Source organism: Mycteria americana, chromosome 4, assembly GCF_035582795.1.
Source record: "Mycteria americana isolate JAX WOST 10 ecotype Jacksonville Zoo and Gardens chromosome 4, USCA_MyAme_1.0, whole genome shotgun sequence".
NCBI lineage: Eukaryota > Metazoa > Chordata > Aves > Ciconiiformes > Ciconiidae > Mycteria > Mycteria americana.
This window is the reverse complement of record NC_134368.1, coordinates 86,578,492-86,601,293: the sequence shown is the minus strand read 5'-3', so window position 1 is coordinate 86,601,293 and position 22,802 is coordinate 86,578,492. Positions and strand designations below refer to the sequence as shown.

Here is a 22,802-nt window from a genome sequence, read left to right as displayed (position 1 = left end):
CTTTTGACAAATTTTCTAAAATGTATATATATATTATTTCTAAAAGTGTATTAAAATTAATCTCAAATAGGAACACAATCCATTTTATTCTTTTTAGACAAGAATTGTTTTCTTGAGCACATGTATATGCATATTAATAATTCACAGTGAAAATCCTTACAAATTATAACTTTAAAATATTGAGCTAAATAAAAAGCTTAATTAAGAGCTGCTTTCTTTTATAGCCAGCATCAAAGGATATTTACAGTTACGGCCCTTAAGTTTGTTTTGTAGAAGTCAAATATTGGGGAAGAGCATTCTGACGGAAGCGGTAACCAAACGTATGTTTTGTACATACTTCTGGCAGTATGAATAAATAACAAGAAAACAAGTATTAATTAAATATTTAAGAAACAGATTTGAGAAATATTGTGCAAATTTATCTACTCAAAGTTCATGCTTTACTTATACACAGCTTGCAGATAAATCAACTATTTTAAAACACCACTGGCTGTTTTCTGCCCCTACAAATCTTGTGGTGAACCATGGTGACATTCTTTAAATTGGCAGCACTCCATGGAAATGTCAGCACTTTAGGCGATGTCCCGGCTATACAGAAAGCAACTGGGGATGCATCTTGAGCTGTGGATTCATTGTCAGCTGTATTCAAGCTGTGAGAACTTGTCAGTTAAGCGGAAACCCTCCAATCCCCCACCCAATTGAGTCATAAATAGTCATAAATATCTCGTTTTGCACAAGAAGTCAGCAGAAGCAGGAGAATAGGCAGGGTGAAACTGTATCTTATACTGACTTTTCCTGCCCTTCACACATGCAAGGACTGGATGTCTGTTGAAACATCCGGAGTATCTATTAGTTCTGTTGCAGTAACTAAACCACTTTTTTACTTCTCTCAAATGCTGAACAAGAAACCAACTCCTGTTCCTCATCTTCTCCTAAACATCCATTCTATGTAGAATAGACTCCAGGGACTGGTTTCCCTCCATAGCAAAATCTGGAAACAGATGTTGTGCTTGTCAGTGTTCTCATTTTGACTAAAGCAGTTCAAACGTACTGTTAGAATAACAAAACATTGTGCTGGAAACAATCAGCAACTTTTTTTTCTAACTTCCCATTGTGATTTGTAGGAGGAGTTGGGACTGGCTTTTAGAAAACAGAATTTCTGTAGCTTATCAAGTCTTATTAAAGAGCTGCTTCTCTTACAGAAAGGAACATTCTAACCTTTAGTGCCTCCATGCCAGCCTGGATAACAGGAGCGAAGATGGTCTCACTCTCGTTAGTGTCTGCAAACATCTCTGGAATCTGGTCCAACAAGCTATGAAAGACGAAAGGATCAGTGTCTCCACTGGTTAGTGTATTTGGGATAATCCCCAGGCATACCTCGTAACATACCAAGTCTTCACACAGGAAGATGTCTTCCATGCAAATTTATATTAAAAACAAAAACGCCACAAATTTTGATTGCTCAATTTCTTAGGATTCCAGCCAGAATAAAACAAAATATGAATTTTAAAATTCTATGAGATGCATTATTTCAAAGCTGGTAACATAAAGGAACATGCAATAAATAAAAAACAGCTAAAAATTAAGGAGTTCTAGTGTGCTGTAAGGACTTAAGAGTCCTTAGATCATATCCAGGTGTGCATCATATACATCACAAGACGAAAAACATGCAACGTGGCACACAGCTGCAACCCCCCTCCCATTTCTGAAGAAGCACAGCTGAAGACGCATGGTTTACACCTGGCCTAAATGTGCTTTCAAATTCAGCACTGGGGGGTTGTTGATACCACTTTTTCTTTGCCTCAGAGGTAGAAATATATGACTTGAAGCATCTGCTGGCTTCTAAAGTATTTCAATAAATACATGTACCCCCCCAAAACCCAATAACACAATCGACTAAAAGGCATAATGCATATCATAAGCATTCAGATCTTATTCACGTATGGAATAATTATACTTTACTTGATAACAACAGATCGTGATTCCTGAAAGTTAACAAGGAAACCATCCAGCAAAGGAACAAAAACTTCTCCAACATCTGAGACCACCATCATCTGAGGCTGAGCTAAACTGCTTTTTACATTAAAGAAGTGGAGGACTTTGTTATAAGTGACAAAACCAACTCGAATTGCTGAGGATTCTTCTTGCTCTTCTCTGTAAGAAAAACAAAACCAACTGGTTATAATTCTGAAATTCTGACCTTGCAGTAAAAGCATTCCTTTGAAATGCAAGGCTGCTTTCAGATCGTTATCTGTACTGGGAGCAACAAAGCAAACAACAACCAAGCAGATGTAATGGCCTCTATCTTTGCCTTAGGTCACATAAAACACCCTGATATAATCAACTGCTGTATAATAATACTTTTAAAAATACTTTTTAAAAAGTATAATACTTTTAAAAAGTATTATACTCTGTATTATACTCTGTATAATACTTTTAAAAATATATATATTTATGTCAAGCCTATCAACTGTGCATCCCATCCAAGCAGTCAAAAGTCCCTAAGATAAAGAATAAACCATGTTGTCCTGAAAACATGGAAAAGAGAGAACAGGACAATTAGTTCCAAGATACAATCAGAAAATCAGCTTTATTTAGAATACATTGTAGTTCAGTGGCACTAATGATTGATGCCTAGTAAGAATAGTAACTAGCCTTGAATAAACTCTGGTGACTTTGGTGGGTCAATCTTCTGCTTCAGCAGGACTACTTTTAAGCAGCAAAAGCTGTTAGATCCTCCATAGCTGCGTATCACGCAGAAAACACACTGTAGAAATTCCCCATTATTGCTGGTCAGACCAACCAAAGCTAGCAAACTGCTGCTGTGAGCTACACCTGCAGGAACACTGCAGGCAGCAGGCTCAGCCTCTCTTTTTGTGGAGGTAACTCCTCTAAGCAGCAGCCCACTCCTTACCAGGAGTAAGCCCATTACCCTTACCAGGTTGAGAGTCCTAAGGTTAGTGAGCTTTTCCCTAAACGGCAATCCTATTCACAAAATTGGTCTTAATTACTAATAAAATAGCACCTTCTTGTAGCAGGGTGTTCCTCTCGTAAATGACAACCAAGCCTTTAGCACGACAAATGCCAGATAGGAAGCCTGTGGCACTTGCAGTTACTACAGGCCAGCCCATATGTTCTGTACAGCACCATCAAACATTCAAGCAGCCTACTTAACTGACGGTGAGATGTCACAAAACCAGCAAATACCAAGTCTGTAGCCTAACGCTTTTGCATATTTTGCACATTTGAAAGAGTTTCATATTCAAAGTACTGAAACTTGGAAATCCTCATTCAATTTCCAGCTATGCCACTGATTTAATTTACAACCTGAGAGGAAATAATTTAATTTCTCTGTGCCTCAGTTTCCATTTGTAAAAGGGAAACAGCAAGAATTATTGTTTAATCTCACCAGGATGTAGAACTATGTACCACAAAGTCCTTTGAGACTGCAGCAATAGGAACCACAGAAATAGCCAAGCTGATTTTATTTTCTTTATAAAAGAAGTCACTCATGGAAGGTTATGATTGTAAAAAATGTAACACAAAGAAATATAATAATTGACAAACAGAATATCATAATGTACACAGACTCATACAGATGTTACTATCACACCAAAAGAATTTAATAACAGAGCCCTGCCATAGTATTTCCCATTACTAGGCACTTAGGGCAAAAAATCTGCTATTTATCTTTCACTCTAACCTCTGAAGAAACAAGGGACTGTTAACAGTCACCCTGAGCCTTCACCACAGTAAAGCAGCCCGGGTTTGAAAATATTTATCCTCCTAAGGAGTGTAAAGCCTTGGCCCCACCAAAATCAACAGCAAGGCCTCCATCCCGTTCCACTGCAGCCAAGAGACTGCATTTCATGACTTCACAAATGCTTGCAGAAGTCAAACTAAAGAGGAGAAACAACACAAATACACTTCTACTGCAATTCTTGGGTTTTTTTTTTCTTACAGCAATAGAAAAAACTGTCAGCCTTCTTCCTGGCTATCAAATCTGTTTGTCTTCAGAGAAAAAAAAAAAAGTCATCAGCAGTTTCACAAACTTCACCTAAAACCTTGAGCCTGGGAGAGAAATAATTTTTCTCATCTACAATCTTTACCTCTCATGTCAGTCTAGAATGTTAATCTCCCGTTCATGTTTTATGGGAACACAGCTGGATGAGAAAGGGGCTACTTTGATCTAAAACAAATCAATATTCTATATTGAACACACTCCATAAAGAAGCATTTTAAATAATTCCGCCAAGATACGCTAACTCAAAGAGATGCATCATTTCTGAATGTAAATTTCTAATCATTCCCAGCACTCAGACTATTTTCTTAGTAACATGATTAACGGGGAGCATTCAGGAGCTTGATGAGGACAAGGTATTATTGACTTTCCGCACACACAGCACTTTCTTACTTCAAAGAGAAGTATCCACATCATCCTAGTAGTCCCAAAGCTGTTACACAGCAGGTATTTGGGACAATTTTTTCAGATACTGCTCTTACCTGTGGCAGTCTGTACTGCCACACTTCATCCAATTTCTTCTACCATAGTTTTAAAGATTAGCTGTAAACGTAGCAGCTGATTGCCTATGTAGCTCACACACTATTTAGTTCCTTTTAAAGTCTCAGAATGAGAAGTCTGGACCATATGTACAGAAATGCATTCAAATGTTTGGTTTGGTTTTTTTTAATTATGCACCTAAAAATCATATTTGCACAACTAGTTAGCCTGATTTTCTGAGCTCATATGCACAATTTCTATAAACACATTTCTCTGTATTTCTCTAAATACAGAGCCAGGGGTTTCTGGTTTGGAACACATTAGTTTGAAAATGTCTGCTCTAAAATTTCAAGCAAGCAAATAATGTGTTTTCTGCTGTGCTGCAAGTCTACAAAAACACAAAGTTCTTAACGCCAGCTCTTCAGCCACCTACCTTAATCCTTTCTTTGCTACCTCTAACTTCTCCCTTCGCAGCCGCTTTCACAGGCTTACCTGGCACAGGCCTTTACACCCACGGCCTTTTTGTGACCCGGACTGCTTTGCTACCCCAAGTCTTTCCTCTTCAAGATAGGAGCCCAGGGTGAATTCCCAGGACAGGGCTTTCACCCCATGTGGTAACAGCAGAATATTTTTGCAGGTGTCTTTGTCCAGAAACAGAAAATGAACACACAGTGACCTTTATGTCTCAGCACCAAAATAAAAGTTTCACCACAAATTTTGGTGGAATGCCTTTTTTTTTTTTTTTTAAATTAATATTGATTAAAGACAACAGACGAGTCCGAAGAAACTGAAGGGCCTGCCCTTTATTTTTTTTTATTGCTTTTTTCAGTGGACATGAAAACTTTGGCCCTGCAAACAAATTATTTAGCAGCAGATCTCTGCAGAGTGCTGGTAAGGAGAAGAATTAATGTGTCTTTTTTGTGATGTAGACACACTTGCTTTCATTTTTCCTCAACTTTCCCTATTCAAGCCTAGGTGTTTCTAAACTGCCAACTGCTTTTTTTTACTACACTCATGCCTTTTATTATCTTCAGAGTCATGACCAATCCTGATGGAAAGCTCTGAGATATGTTCAGGATAATATCAAACACTTGTGTCTCCAGTGTAATCTTCAACGACAAAGTACTTGAGAGATGGCCTTACATGGGCATCTGACAAACTAACCCCCCACCCTGGACTGGAATTTCTTTCATGCACAGAGATCCCAGAAGGACATATGATAAAAGATTTTTAACATATCCCAGATTATCTCAAGGATCTTGTCTCCTTCCTCACTTTGCTCTCTCCATTTCTTAAGTCTGTTCTCCCTCTGCAAGTATTGTTATTTGGAATGCATTTTCTTTCTGTATGTTCTTCAATGTTTTTATATGCCTTCACTGAGAAATGTCTTGTCTACTTCATTTCTCAGTCTTTCACTGCTCTCTTTTAACTATGTGTGCCTGCATTATTTAAACTTTAATGGAAACTATACTAATATACTATACTAAAAACTATACTACACTACACTAAAATAATAGACTGTCATTAATATTGATGAGTAGGAATACTACTACTGTGTGTTTAATGCTCACAAAGCAAATGTGCTATATTTCATAAAATGTTGCCTACCAGATTTGTTCTCCTCTCAGACACATACCAGGACAGAAAAGTCTTACAGCACAGCAAGAAGCTTTAAAAAGTTTTGCTAATTAACAATAAGAGCTAAAGATACAAGCCACCAACACCACGGCTTTAGAGAGACTTGCCATTCTTGAGCATTCTAGTTTTGATACTTCCCTGTTCAATTTAATGAGAAAAGGAGCATTGCAGTAAGCAGAACTACAGCAAGTAAAGTCAAAACTACAATCTGAGACTTAGCTGATAATACCACTAGAGTTCACTACAAGAAAGGAAAAGAATGCAAGCTACATGTGCAATTAGTATCACAGATTCTTTCTGTTCATATAGTAAGCCCAGACATCAAAGTTTAAGAACTGCCAGCAGTATTAACATTAACATTTGGTCATTATCACCCCAAAATGCCTGTACTGTAAATTTTGACATTTTCTGTAGCTTGTTTTTACCTCTCAGCATGCAAAGCTGCATGAAAACTGCAGTGCAGTGGGTTAAGCAAAGCACACTTATGTTTCTTTACCTTGGAAGTTTATCTAGCAGAGTCTTCAGTTCATCACATATGAGTTTAACTAGGCCACTGTTTATGTTTCTGTACGATACATCAATCATGAAGATATAAGCTGGTGGCTTTGGAGGCTTGTTGTTCTACAGAAAAAATGACCATTCACAAGGAAAATTAGACAGTGTCCTGTTATGTCAAAAAAATTTACAGGTGGTACCATAAGGCAATCTAAATACAGTGTTCACTTGTTTGAAAAATGCTATGGATCATAAATAGTAACTACTGCAGAAAGCTGACATGTATTAGGTAAAGTCCACCGTCCACCCCTGGAATAAAACATTATTACTGGAAAACAGCATCCTGATGGAATAAAATGTGTAAAGGGTAACAGTTTATTAGATAAGATGAAACACAAACATTTTCTGCTGGCATTCAAGTGTTTAAACAAATTTGCCTTTTGGCTTTTTTCTGTACCCATACTGTTTCTGCATTCCCTATATCAATATGCAATACCATTTTGTTAATGTGAACGCTTAAATTCAGTTTTTGTTAGCAGTTGCCTCTAACAACTGTTAAGCGATTTCTAAACAATCTGGAAACAGCAAATACAACTTAGGTACTGAACTAGAATTAAAATCTCTCAGTTCTTAGCAGTACTAAGTGGTGATCATCTGCATCCTGTCTGTCTGTCTGTCTTGCTCTCATGCTCCAATGCATTCTGGACAGCTGAACTGTACTTTCAGGAATAAGCTGACTTTCTGTAAGATAATCAAAGCGTGAGAGTGGAACACTCATGTGTATGTAACTGCTGCACACACAGCAGTGACTTGGGCTGGTATGGATTCCTTTGGGAATTCCTCTTATTCATAATGAGAGTGGCATACCAATCATGACATACACGACTGACACAAGTTTCTGTAAGTAAGAAAAAGTAAGATGAAGGGGTTTTGTTGCCAAATAAAGCAATTTAATGCTTAGAGATGTACCCAGGAAGAAGATCATAAAAGTGAACATAGCAACAGTAATTATCATACTCCCTAAGATCAGTTTTCCTAATTCCCATTAAGACGAGTAGTGGTCATTACTTGGTGTCAAATTCAGGACAGCTTTTCCATTATACTGTTTCACCGCCTTCATATACAGAGTTCTGACTACTTAACCAAATTATACTTGTTAAACTAAACCTCAGAAAACTCAATTTAAGAAAAAAGTCATCTAACCCTTGAATTATGACTTACCCAGTCTCTGACACACTTTAAACTGAACATTATACCCTTGATCTCACTTCATTTGAATCATGTAAATCAGGATTAATTCCTGTGAACTAAAACCAGGCAGTATTTTTAAAAACTGTTCTGTTTACTGTACTTGGATTCTAGTTTCAAAAACTGTATCAAACACTACTTCTAAACTCTTGTATCGCATCACCATTTATAAAGAATCCCTGCGTAATTTCTGACAAATATATGGTAGAAATGAGGACTTGTGCTCTTGCCACATCCGCTTAGCAGGAGCGCAATAATGCAAACCAGCTGTTATTTGTTAACATTTTTTGTAGCTGTTCATCCTTGTCATTTGATAAGCACAAAAGGAAATGACTTTTCAGTGCTGCTCTTAAACTGGATTTATAAAAGAATTAAACCTTTGCAACTTGGAGCAAAATGAAAAATGAATTATAAAATAAAGTTAACTTCTGTAAAATTTAATGACTTAGCATTTCCAGCGCGAGTGTTAATTTTGTAAGAGATTTCTTTTCTGTAACATTCTAGTAAGCCTACGGATAGGTCTTTGCAACAAGAAGACAGACTATACTGGATGACTTAGCAAGGAAACTCCCTGATTTAAGCTATATGGCAAAAGCCACTGCACTGAAAGATGCATTGTGACAATGCCTGCATCGCACAGGGCTACGCTCTGGAGTCGAGAAAAAGAACTGTGAAAATGGTACAAAGCCATTCAGTACACGAGTTTTCAAAAATTTAGGTGCCAGAAATCAGCAAAGCTTAACCGAATTTGATGGAGCTACACTGGATGTACACTGAGGATCCCGCAGTGTATTTCTCTAATGCCTCGCTACAATTCTCTCCTGTTCTGGGGTTTAACCTCGCTTTCATTAAAATCTATATAGGTCATCTCAGGGATTTCACTGGACTTTGGAGCAATACCCTAGTGAGAAAGCAGAATTAAACCTGTTCACATTTTCTTCATACCAGCAATAATTTGATGGTCTGAGGAAGTTACTGGTCTCTACTTCAAGACTTTGTAGGATCCAGTTGCCTTTCCTAACCTTATCATGACCTCAATTCCACCGCCAGGAAGAAAATTCTGCCTGATTTCCGCGAGAACAGAAAAATATACCCCTACTGTGGACAGATGAAGTCACATTTGCAGTTTTGTAAAATGAGCTAAAGTTTGAAAAGTTTAAGTAATTTATGTTTTCGGAAGTATCAAATACAGTTCTCTAATAAAATCAACTACGAATACTTACAGTGACTTGAGTGGGCTTTGGATTGAGTTCTTCAGTGAATTAATATTAGGAGAGAGAACCCATTCCATTGTAACTCACTTACTGGTCAGAACACTAAAACTACTCTTGCCAGGAAAAAGATTACAAGGTCAAGTTCCCTTGCTAAGGTTTTCAATAGTGTGAAGGCAATTTAGGTGTGTGTCTGTCTTCAAAATCAATATAAGACATGCGTCTAAAATGCAACACTGCCTTAGAATTTCAACGATATCCTCTAAACAGTGCAACATGCTAGCTAGGACCAAACGAACGCCCCAGTTTAAGACTGGCGATCCATGACTTTGCTGGGCTATTTGTTACTCTTACTTGCTAGTCTCATACTCTGCAGCACAAAAGAACAAAACGTAATATTGTAAGCTTAAATTCTCTGCAGCTATCTACATTTTCTAGAATGTTCCTGGACTCTGATATTCAGCTTAGAAGTGCATTTACTCTACTGTAGGTATAGGAAGGATTGTGTTTGTTTTGACATAAAATTGCAAATTAGTTTGCATACTGGAAATACTCACTCGGCAATAATCCAAAGTAGCAACATATTCATAAGATCCCAGAGATAGCTCAGGCCTTTCATAGTGGTCTACCCGTCGGCCAATGTGGTCCAGATGTTGAAAGAAGAACGGAGGGACTAAAAGCCAACACAAGAACAGGAAAAACACATTTATATTTTGGGGAGGAGGGGAACAACCCAACAACTTCTTTTAACAGATACAATATACCATAATATTCTAGTAATGCCAGCTCCTTTTGTACTTGGAGGATAGGGCATATTCCCCTATAAATGTCCATATTCTCCCACCTCTACACTGTCAGGCTTGAGTAGGTAAAACTGACCCAGGTCATTTCCACAGGCAGGAGCCTGTTACCCTCAGGATACAGACTTAACAGTGATTATTTTGTTAGTAGATACACAGCTTAATTCAAATCACCAGAGCCAGAGCTCTGCAGAGGGACAGCAGTAAAAACAGCACTCTTCCTAAAGCCTGTACTGCTTTATCCAAAAATACCACTTCACTGGAAATAGCTCTATGAGGTTCACAACCCTGGCTTACTGTACAGCAAAGTGCATTGGGTACTTCATATTGGGAACCTTCTGCAGCTACAGATAAATGGCGCAGAACTCCAAAGCACTAAGAAATCAAGTGGGTTTGCCACCAACAATTTATATACAGCTAGTCACATTGGGGAAGAGTCACCTCTGAATTTTAGCTCCTCTTTCCTCAATCAATATATACTTAGAATGCTTATTTTTCACATTTTTGCCTGTAAAAAGCATATGTGTGTGTGAGTGGGGGGAATATCTGCCTAGTTTGTTGGCCATTTTTAGTCCTCATTAAACTTTTTAAGTGCTTTCTGACTTGGGTAAAAGACACTGTAGTAATACAAAGCATGACTGAAAATGATACTGCAACTTAAATGTCTTTCTTAAAATGTTCACAACGCATTTAAATTTCTCTTTATGAGAGTTTAAATTGCTAACAAACTATGAAATTTGTTATCTGCTATGCTTGCACAAACATTTGAGCGTCAGGCAGAAAAGAAGTTGGAACGAGTCTGTCAAGGTTCACATTTCAGAGTTGAAAAGATTACTGTATTAGGGAAAGCACTATACCGCTGTGATCCAGCTGAGGAAATCCAACTTGATACAAATGTCTAGAAAGGCTAGTTCTGGCAAAGATTTGGGATTTAGCCAAGAGCACAAGAACAGTTATGAGTCACATGCAGCACACTTGAACAAATATGGCATGGTATCTTCTGTGAAAACCAACACTTGTCACAGTAAGATTAATAGGTTATTTAACCATTGCATCCATAGTCATGGACAGGACTAGGCTAACACAGTTCTAAATATTTGGTTCTTGCAGGACATTTAGATTTCTTAAAGAAATTAATTTTTTCCACACAAAAGTTGCTTTCAGTTAGCAATACAAGCAGCTTTGTATCCTATGTTGACATAATATTTTTAAATAAAGTTTTGATCGTATCAGACTGGACTTCATGAGTCAGCATTATTTTTCATACATTTATTTTTTTAAATTGTACTGAACAAATGTTCCTATGTACTTTTCCTGGGTAGTATTTTTTTTTGTTTGTGAAATAGGCTGAGTTACTGCACCTCACTAAACTATTTTCTCATCAAGTCAGCAAGTCAAGAAAATCATGTTAGGGATATGGTGTCTTTTTAGTTTTATGGAATTTGTATGAATCACAGATCAGAGAAACACCACCTACCATCATTTATACAATTGCAAAATCCACACTGGTATCTTCTCCCACCTTCAATGAACTGCATGAAGGGACACATATAAGCTTTGCACCTGTTGCATCGGATTGGTCCAGTCTCACCATGGTTTACAACATAAAGAGGCGTCTAGATGAAGAGGTACATGAAGTTATAGAAAGCAATGCAAACTTGAAACCAAATAAAGTGAGGCAGAAAGCTACTGCTCAGACTTAGCCCTTGTTAGAGATCACCTGATCAAGAGATCATTCATCATTCAGCATTTACCCAAAATCTGCAGGACGGTTGGCTCAATCCCATAGCTCCCCTGAGGGGCTAAATTTACAAGTTCACAGGCCGTATTCTGACATTTATCAGAAAGAGAGTAAGGATTCACACCCAAAGCCTACAGAGTTTTGAAAGCATTGCAAGTTTAGGGCTCCAGGCTGATTTTCTCCAGCAAAGGGTTTTTACAGTTCACTAAGAGAAATCTGCTGGAGTCAGGTGTTTTGCCTTCTCTGTCAGATTGAGCTTTTCCTGAAGAAATCTATTGCTGCTCATGTATTGCATACAGTCTCTCAAACAGGTATTTGCTAAGAGAGCTTCTAATATTTTGTCCTAAATGTTGTCCCCCCAATGCTGCCATGTTACATGCTATACTAACGTTTAAGTGTCAGGGTCACCAGCTAGAGCAGAAGATTTAGAAGAAATACTAATATTTATTGAAGGAAAGTACCCACAGCAAACAAATACAGTATCTCAAGCGCTTGTCAGTTTAATTACACTGACCATGCTTGCTTATAGCCTCTGCCAAAAAGCACAGCTAATGGAAGATATTTTCCAGACGCCTCTTTCGGTAATAACTGTGCAGCAATTGAAAGATTCCTGTGATTATACTTAATGTTAGAAAAGTTATACTTGAAACCACTACAAAAATGGAATTTTGCTCAATTATTTGTGAACCTCTATGGTGCATAAACATGTTTTGCATTTTTCTTTTTTTCTGACTCCCTTCAATCCCAACTAAAAATCTCTGAACATAAGAATAAGAAAAGAAATCCAGAGTTTGGACACATAATGGATCTCTACAAGAGGAAAAATGCTGACAGCCTTTGAATGCTGAAACATTACCACTAACATATTCACCTTTTTTTTTTTTTAATTATTCTGTCTCTTCTTGCAGAATGCACATATTTCATCTATTATACACATTATCTTTTATTGGAGCATAAAAGCATACCTAGAAAGTAATTCATGTCCTTCTAGCATTCACTGCTTACATATATTTTATTGTTTATATTTTACAGAGACTATTTTACTTATTTATTTCTCCACAGGGTTTAATGCTTTTTGCCAAGGATTTTATACATACGAGTAGATTTTTACTACATGGGGTTTAAGTGCTCCCTCCTGCTCTACTGAGATATTATTTTACTTCGTGTTCTTTCTTCTACGAAAATTGAGTTTAACACAAATTAACCAATAATGTCAGTTGGCAAACTATCAGGGTCATTTTTCAGACATGAAAGCCTTGGCTATGAAATCTGCTCATCAGCCACAATTGCTTAATAAGTTTTAAAACTTCTGGGTTTTGTTCATTACTTGGCAATTTTCTGATTATCATTCTGCTCTATTAGTGTAATGAGGCTTGGATCTGGCTTGCAGTTAGTATTATTAGTATCTGACCTGGTAGGGGAAAAAACCAAGCCTAAAACAACTCCTGATGCATTTATACACATTGATTTAGTAATTTTAAACCTTGTTTTGATACATCTAATGTTATCCCAGAGCAAAGAAAAATTACCCCCAAATGATCATATTTTGACATACCAAAATTAAGACCTTTACATAAAACATGAACAAGAACAATTAAAAACTAAATGCCATGAAGTTCAGAGCCTAGGTGTCTACATTCTTACACATACTTACTAAATTACCTTTTTAAAGACAGCAGAAATAAAAATAATGGGTTTTTTCCTTGTCTTTTCATATTTGGAGTGGAAATTTTACTTTTCCCCTCCCTTTACACTTCTTTAAAAAGAAACTGCTTATTACAAAGTCCTTTTTAAAATGTGGGGTTAGAGCCTCAGTAGCCTAAGGGTTATGTTTGCAAAGATTTACATGGTGTTTAACTTTATGCATTAAATGGTTGTCTTGAAGTTACTGAGACTATGTGCAGTGCATGAGGTTAAAACGTGCTCAAGTCTTAAGAAAATAGTATTCACAGGCAATGTTCTGTAAACATATACTAGGCTGGATTCTGTTTTGTCTTGCACAGAGAAACAAAGGATGAAACACCAATAAAATCATACTGCAGAAGCTAGTTATTTTTTCTTCCTTCTTAATAAGCTTGCAGAAACTTAAAAAAAAAATAAAATCAGTGAAGCAAAACCAACCAAAAATGCATGCGTTAGAATTAAGGATTTTGTCTAACAAAGAAAAATCCTGAAAAAAAGCCCTATGTGTACCTTTATTGATTTATTCATCTGGAATTTTTTGAAATTAAATGGAATTTACATTTTAGTATTTTCTTTAAATAATTTAAAACATTACATGGATAATGAACACATCTAATGAAAAAGGTATTTGTATGATAATTTCAGAATAAGCACTCAGACCGAAAGCATCAAAACCCCACTTCTTGCTGTGAACAACATAGTTGTGAAAGAAACTTTACCTCAAAAAAGCTGAAATCTTCCAGGGCATTACACCATAAGACTAGACATTCTAGCCATCATTTCTGTTTGGGTGTGTAAACTGCTATTGCATTTCCAACTGTCAAAATAACTTCTGTCAAGGTGAAGTAACTTCTTTTTAAAAAAATAGGCAGATCTCCATGGGAATGTACAGAGATAAATAATACTGTACATGCATTAAAAAGTATAAAATAAAGTAATAAGTTTAAATTAATGAATACATAAAAACAGTCATAAAAAAGACATGGTACTAAATGGGAAAGTCTTGTTTGCTGTGTTCCACTCTCTGCAGATGTCACTGTATACCAGAAGATAACGCAGAGATCTGTTTACAGTCCCATGGAAGTCAGTGGCAAACTCTCAGGAGCAGAGGAATAAGATAACATTTTTAAAATCTCGGGTTTTGGTTGGTTGGTTTGAGTTTTTTAAAACGAATGCAATACTCCTTTTTCTTTTGCCTTTGCACCTATAAAGTATCAGCATTTTCCTTCTCTCCTTTCTTAAATCTCTACCAATAATAGGTGAATCAAGTTAGATATCTACCATAACTATTTGGACATTTGCTATACTTATGGACTTGTTATGGCCTTACACCTCTCTTCCCCCTCATCTCTTCATAAACCTTTGTCCAATTTGCCTATTTGGACCACCTGACCAACAACAGAGACGGACCTCACAAAAAGGAACACTGGCATTGATTGTTGGCATTCCAGTACTACCAAAATATACATATTTCTCGAAACCAATGACTAAACTAATACTTGGTAGCCTAAATCTGAACAGGACACATAAAAGGGATTCTGTTTATGTAAGCTGAAAGAGTAGAGAGGCAGAAAAAAATCAGTTGTGCTGGGAGGCAGAACATAATCGGTTTTAGGTTAAAGCAAAGGAGGATTGGGCAGAAAAGATGGGAAATGCTGTAAGAGACCTGCATAAACCTTCCCTTCTCTGGAACCTCAGGGCCCCGCTGGAGTGCAAGTCCTGAAAGCCGATCTGATAAACCGTAATTTATCCCACTATTAGTCCAAATATAGCTGGCTTAGCAAGAGTTTTATTTTGGAAATATTTCAGCAAGAACATCTCTCAGGAGTCAGAACAATATCACAAAAGCAATAGATAGACATTGGTGGCACAGCTCCAAGATGAAATACATCCATAAAAATTTCCAAAGGGACTGTAACCTGTGCTTTAAAGTCCGAGAAAGCTGAATTACTATTGCTTGCTATAAAAATGAAGTCCTGACCCACTCCTGAGGGTTCCCTGTGATGCCTGCAAAGTATCACTGTATTCATTTTGCAGGATCAGGGCCACAGCTGGAAATTATAAGGGTAGGAGTAAGGACTGTGATGAAGCTCTAGATCGTCATGGCACATCTCTGGAAAGGCATTCTAAAGACAAAAATCGTAAGAGAGAGAGTGTCTCTGGAGAACAAGAGAGGCATACGCAAACACTGAAGAAACCTAGCCACTTATCACACAACAAAATAAAATATATACAGCCCCTGTTTTCGTTGTCAACTGGCATACAGACCAGGCTGCAAGAAAACATTTTGTAGCTGTGCTGCAAGACAAATCTCCACATGTGATGGATACCGCACCTTGTCTTCACCTTTTCCTACCTACCACAGCCAAGGCGGATTCCTATCCACTCCTTGACATAGACCCTATGAGTACAGTGACAAGTCTACATTAGGAGCTACTTTTTTGCCCTTAGTTTGACTCCACCATCGTTTAGGTGCATTTAACACCCCAGCGCTGAAACAATAGGAATGCTGTCATATTGAAAAGAGGCCCACACAACTTGCGAAGTCTGGCTACATCCAAGAGGAACACAAAACCTCTTTCCATGAGTTAGTTTTCAGTTAGATCTGTGCCTCCATCACACCCTTACTCATCCCCACAAGAAGAGGAACTCGCCACCAGTTCTTCCATATACTTTTGAAGTACGTTACTGCTGGACAACATGGAGGGTCACTGTACACACTGTAACATTGTATACTACACGTGACAAGTTGCCTTTCCAACTGCAAATTATCTCAGGGGCAAATGATTCTGAAAGCACGCCCCATGAAAACCCCAGATTGAGGGGATCTAAGATTTCAGGACATGTTTAGATGAGGGCTATTTGTTTCAAAAGGAAGAGTATCTCCCAGGTTTGGAGAGCTGCACAGATACGTAACTCCTGATGACTTCCAACATGCCAGTTCCTTAAAATTACACTCCATGATCAGCAGTACTACAGCAGATAAAATATTTTATACTTCTGATGTACAGTGAACACTAAACACTGTATTTGCATGGCTGATTAACAGAAAAGACGACACAAAACTGCCAACTATTAAATCCAGACAGTTCATTAAAGAGACAAGTTGTGCAGCTTGCCAGGGCAACAACTTCAGAAACGCAGTGTTTCTAGAGTTATTATTTACACTGACATTGATGCAAGTCTAATTATTAAAATATTCATATGAGAATTTTAAGATATGCTATACAATATAACTTTCTAATTAACAGAGGAGAAGGCTGTTGACCAAGTGTGGTACCACTGCCCCAACTAAATTTTGTGTTCAGTTAGTACAATAAAGGGATGAGGAAAAAACTCCTCCGGATAATAAAAGAGGATTTTGAAATGTAACACTGATGTTTTTGGAAAAAAAACTAGGGCATGAACCAAACTGTCTCTGTCTCCTAGGACTGTTGAAAGGGTTTGTTTTCTTTTATTATATCATCATAGATTGCTTTTGAGAAAGATTAACCAGTCTACAAATAATCCCTTGGTTTTGAGCTGCTTTACTGATTCGCATTAAAATGTCAAGAAAGCATTTCCCTTTGTGATGTTCCTACTGTCTTTTATCAGAATCCATTCCCTCTGAAGACAGAAGTTATTTTGCCTATTGCTGGTTCTTAGATGTTAAATGCTATCAGCCTCCTCAGCTGATGACTCAAGCCAATTTGGACTATCTCCTCTGCAGGGTTCACAGCAGGTTCAAGTATTTTCTGTAACACAGTGCTTTTTCATCCATTTCCTTGTTTGTTTGCATAACTGCAGCACGGCTAAAGCATCAACCACGTGATGCAGTATCTCTTGGCTCTATCTTGATTTTTACAGACCACATAAAAACGCAAGAAGCATGTTCAAACCTTCCTGCTCAAAAACCCTCCAGACCCAGGCTGAACATTCACCTGCATACACGGCAGCGCAAAAAATACTGTGGCATGGTAGCTGAATTTCAAGTTGACACTGCACATGGGATATGATCCAGTGTGTAATAAAATAAACAGAAAACTAGTCACTGATTTCAGTGGATCATACCCCAGACTATCCTTGAAATCCTTACTGAGCATTCCCTTTTTAAGGGGAGTATTGCAACTAACTGAATAGTTTGCAGCGTGAAGAGTGTAAATACAGGCTACTCTATTCAACATGAGAAGAAGGATTTTAAAAAGTTTGAGGATGAGGGGAAAATACATGTAATAATGATAAAATGTTGATGTAAAGAAATAACAAACTTAGCTAGCTAGCTTGCTTTTTTAGAACTTCTGTATCATGTAGGTGATTGGGGGGGGGGGGAGAAGACAAAAAAAGGAAATGATCCCAGGCCAGGAATACCAAGCGTTAACAAGTCAGCACTCTCCAGCACTTCTCAGCTTTGAAGTGCTGACTGTTATTTGGATGTACGGACATGCTGTATCTCAAGTGAAGGTCAGCAGCCAGGATTAACTGATGATATAAGCAGAAGCGTGAAATTGGATAATCAAGAAACTCTGCTGAACAACAGACTTTCAAAATGTTAGTACTTTAAAACAATCAGATCTCAAGCAAGACCTGCCTCAGTCCAGTCCATACTCATCCTAGTAAGAGTGGGAACTGGTGCAGAGGCACATACACAAGAAGAGAACAAAGGAAGGTCTAAGAGACAGACAAAACTACCCTAGGACAGTGTTGTCGTTGTCATGCCATGTGTCCCCCCCTTCCTCTTAGCACCCCTGAGGGCAATATGCAGACGTTAAATCACATGAGAGGACTCAGGCTCATGCCTGTACTAATCCACAGCTCCACTTCCCACGTCAGTATCACAGATGGTCCAGCACTGCAGTCCTTGCCTGAGATTTTTAGGTATGATTGTCACACTAGCTGTAAAACCACTGAAAAATAAGACAGGCAAGTTTTAGGAAGCTTCTCTACAGAAATGGCAAGTAATAATTACAAGGGAGGTAATCTAGCTTTGTTGATCACAGGAGTTTCACAATAAAATTAGAAGTTTGATTTTCAGTCATTTGTTCTCTGTCTGGCTTGAAATTCATTCAGCACAGAACAAAACAAAAGGTATTTAGCAATATATTTTACAGAAGTAAATAGAACTCAAAGTCACGTCATTCAGGCATCATTTTTATTTTTTGCAGACCACTTCAGGAGAGCTCTAGAGGATCTTCAAAAAGCAGAGAGAATTTAGGCTTCAAATACTATTACTACTGTCTTCCTGACAGGCCCAGTCTCTTACATGTGCTGTATCGTCACATCAATGTTAGTTTACCCTCACATAAAATTTTTCAAGACTGCTAAATAAATTATAAATCTAACACCACAGTTTAAAATACAGGCACAGCCTATAACATACAAAGATAACAGGTAAATTGGCATATCAATTCTGTTTTGGAAGGTCAAAGACCATTTAATGCAAACACAGCTGTGACCATGTCTAACATGCTCTAGAATATCCTTAGGATAGCCAATCAAGCAACACTCCGAATAGTACTCGTGGAACATGCAGCTCTAGGTTTAGGGAACAAATACTTAAGTTTGTAAATAAATCTAAATGTAGCATAATGATCTCTGAAGCAACACTTCTCCTAGATGAAATTCTGCATCAGAAGAACATTATCAATGTTATTCATGTCTTTGTAGCAAGAACAAAACCAAAACCTAACTTTGGACTTCAGGACCATTCTGGCCTGCTGGGCTATTGTCAACTTTAGAGACCAAATATGTGGGTTTTTTTCTTTATATACACACACACACACATATATAGGTGGATAGACACATGTGTGGGTATATATATATATATGTGTGGGTATATATATATATATGTGTGTGTGTGTGTGTGTATACATATATATAATACTTTTCAGCATTTGAGAGAAAAGCAATTACTGACTTAAGATCATGCATGCAAGTCTGATGAATGGAGGGCTTCTCTCCTTCTTGAAAACCCGGAGTTGTTTCTCTTTTGTTAGAAGGCATTACTGTGACCTTTTAAACTGACTACTCATGTTTGCATTCCTGAGAACTTTCTACAATAGGAACTCGCTTGCTCCTGTTTTTGCACAGCCAAACATATTAAAGAAAGAAACTTTAATTAGAAAAAAAGCATAGACAAGTTTAAGAGTGTTTTAATTCAAGGTGGGTAAAATAGTTCTGCTTATCTGCAGGCCTTCTTGAACAATGTTTATTAGTAAACATGCCTCTAAGGCTAATTAATTTATTTCCACTGAAATCAGAAAGAACTGGGCATACTTAAAGCGTCATGCTGCGTTCGCAAGCCAACTTTTGCCAGCCAATTGCCACAGGAGTACTTGGAAAGTATAAGGAGGATTTTTGTTATGTCAACAAAAAGCAGCACTGAATATCTTCACCTCTGAAGCAAGAATATCTGGGATGAGTTTAATACCCTTTTTAAAAGTCAAGTCCTTTCTATGATATTACTTTTGAAGGTCACTAGCAAAACTAGCTGTTACTTTAAAAATACCACATCGGGTAGGAACGTTCATGCTCCAAGTCTCTCTTCCAGGAATACTTTCGCTACTATGATAGCTGGGATGCTTCAAGCAGACTCCAGAACCTCCAAACATTAATAATGTTTGTATGCAACTACTCTCCTCTCTTTTATTAACACTGAGCTATAGCTTAATGTCACAAGTAAGGGGCTGTGCTGAACTGAGTTATGAGCTAAGCAGTCCTGCAAAGGACACAGACCTGTTCCATTGCTCCTTTACTGTAGGGCTGAGGAGGTAATCTACGCCTCTATTTAGCAAGCATGGATTACTTAGTTCTGTTAAACACCATATGAAAAACCACCCCCCTCCACCTATTTTCTGTCCTACAAGAAGAGGAGCTTCCCTTCCCAGAGAATCAATGCAGGGACATTCTGTAAAAGGCGGCTTAGTCTCTCCTATTTTTCTACAGCATTAGAGCCTGCTATGGTTAGGCGCTAGATGTAACCTGGTGCAATGTTTGTTTGATACAAAAAACCAAAACCAAACCACCCAACCACAGCTCTCCCCCCCCCCATCAGCTTCCTATTCAACTTTAAAAAACATTTTTTCTATGTAATTGCACACTTTACATGGTTGCATCCAAAATACAACACTGCACTAATATGCATAGATAAGTAAAATATGTATAAACTGAACATGCAGTAACAACTTCAGTTTAAAAAGCAAAACACAAAGTTTTTCTCCTGAACTTACTAAATACCAGCGTGTTCTGACTCTGTGAAGTTTCCAAGGTAACTGATAACATCTGACAGCTTAAGGTTAGAGCTTGCACAGTCTTAATAATGTTTAATTTACTGCTGTTGCTATGATCAACTTTGGCCAGTGCATAAGAGGAGACAAACACCATTTCAGGAAAGCAACGTGCAGTCCATAGACAAAAACACACATGGAGAATGGCAGATGACATTCAAGCAGCTATTTTGAATTACAGAGGTATCTAGCGATAGCCAAAGTAATTTTTTACTTGAGTGTCATTTTTGTTGGCAAAACAAATTATCATCAATATTGTTGGCCAGCTAATTAAGTGGATATGAGTGTTACTTTTTATTTCCCTTCTGTATGTACCGTTGCTTGCTCAGGTTTTTCTTCTGCCATCACTGTTCTGAAGAACAGACAGTCTCCAACTTATCAGAAACTAATTACAACATCTTTATAAAGGCATTTTTTCCCCAGTCTAAATTTCAAATTTGTAAAAAATTAATCAGGAACTCTGATTACAATATGAATAAGGTTTATACAAATGTCAAATTTTCAAGTCACTGTCCCCGTCTCTTTCAGAATTACCTCCTTACCATAACAGCAATGGTGCATGGAACAACATACTACAGAAGTATTTTGTATTTTTAAAGAGTACACTTTAAGAGTATTTTAAAAGGTACACTAAAAATAAAAAAGCAGAAAAAACCAAATCAGGAAATTCACTTGAATTAGGAAAAGCTCTGCTGCCAAAGCCTTTGCTAGATTTGTCTCTGAAAGTTCATTCTAGTTAGAGAGTGTAGTTACAGCCCAACAGGCTAACAAATTTCTCCTAGAGATGAAGCCTTGGGAAGCAATCAAATTCCAAATGCTTTACTACCTAATGCAGACTAGCACCGGGCATACTCCATAAATAAAGCCTCATCTAATACAGGGTTTGTGCACCTCTAAATTAGGCATTGTGAAACCTAGCTTACAGGCACTGGCCTCCAGAGTGATATAAAACTTTCTGGGTGAGCCACCTGGAGATGCCTGAAAGTTCTGGGCTCTCCTTACCATGCATGGGAGAGTGAGGCATCCCAGAGGAGCTATGCAAAAACCCCAGACATTAACGTGGCCCTAGCTAGTTGAAAAAATTAAAATAAAATAGCAGTGACAGAGCAACAAAGACTATCAAATACCCATCCTGCTCCATAGTCCTGGCAGACTCAGAACTATGAGACCAGAGTCTCACAGTTCTCTCCCAAATGAGGGCATCAACAAGGATGCTTTGGAACTTTTTATTTTAATACCTGGAACATGGAAGAAATAGTAGTACTTAGGCTCACACTTACCAGTGTGGCATACAGCAATGAGTTCAGGATACAAGTTTATGCTACCTGGACAGTCTCTATATGGACTGATTATTCCAAACAGCTCGGCAACGGATTGGTTGTAAAAATACCAAGGCGTTCCTAGAACAAGGAGGAATGTCTGGTAGCATGGCCCTATCCCAAAACTAACTGGCCTAGCTGTCATCTACAGTGTGGTATTGGTGCATGTGCTCTCTTTCTGGTCCACTGACTTCCACCTGTGGAAGTTTAAAAAGAGGCAATGAACTCTTCTGTACAAACGGGCAAATAGCTTGGTGGTCAACATTTCAATGTCATCAGACTAAGTGTCCTAACTATTTAGTTATACCACATGTGCAGGGCTTCTATTCTCATCGTGTTTTAGAAAAACATGACAACTAGCACAGATTATTTTGATAGTGTGCCCCAAAGACATTGACAAAACCATTCTCTGCTGGATCTTGAACAATCCAGAGACCACAACTGCTGAGCATGCAAAGCAATCTGTCCCACTTAGAATTCAGAGATAGCAAAATATTATCTCCTCACTGGTCAACAGCTGCTGTTTTTACTGTGGAGTACTCATTCAAAAGGAAGAAGCTTTTGTTACCTACACTGGAGAGAAGTCAGTCTTGTCAACAGATATGAAGCAATTTTGAATAACCTAGATGTAAAGGGTCATATGAAGTCTACACAAAGGAAAAAGGTCATTAAACATTCAATAAGCTTTGACATTTCATTTCCAGTAGTTGTGAATATGAAGAGGAATCTCACATCAAGTCCCAAGTACAAATGGGGATTACAAAGTTACAAGCCAACGCTGAGAAGGGTGAGACATTTCAAAAAAGACAGCAGGGCAAAACTGTCGGCAATCTCTCTCTCAGAACCTTTTCTTCAGAAACTTTTCTTAAAACTATCATCTTTTGATAGTTTAAAAAAAACTTAC

At 37.7% G+C, this 22,802-nt stretch overlaps 1 protein-coding gene across 3 annotated transcripts in view; it reads right to left on the bottom strand.

The window, feature by feature from the left end:
* SEC24D (SEC24 homolog D, COPII component) overlaps nt 1-22,802 on the bottom strand; it is a 57,476-nt gene that overhangs the window by 11,709 nt on the left and 22,965 nt on the right. For all 3 annotated transcript variants that reach the window (XM_075501184.1, XM_075501186.1, XM_075501187.1), the window contains exons 9-13: nt 11,371-11,509; nt 9,651-9,766; nt 6,636-6,760; nt 1,963-2,154; nt 1,219-1,312 (exon numbers count right to left, since the gene is read on the bottom strand). In XM_075501184.1, coding sequence (XP_075357299.1) covers nt 1,219-1,312; nt 1,963-2,154; nt 6,636-6,760; nt 9,651-9,766; nt 11,371-11,509 — 666 coding nt within the window. The remainder of the gene's footprint in view (nt 1-1,218; nt 1,313-1,962; nt 2,155-6,635; nt 6,761-9,650; nt 9,767-11,370; nt 11,510-22,802) is intronic.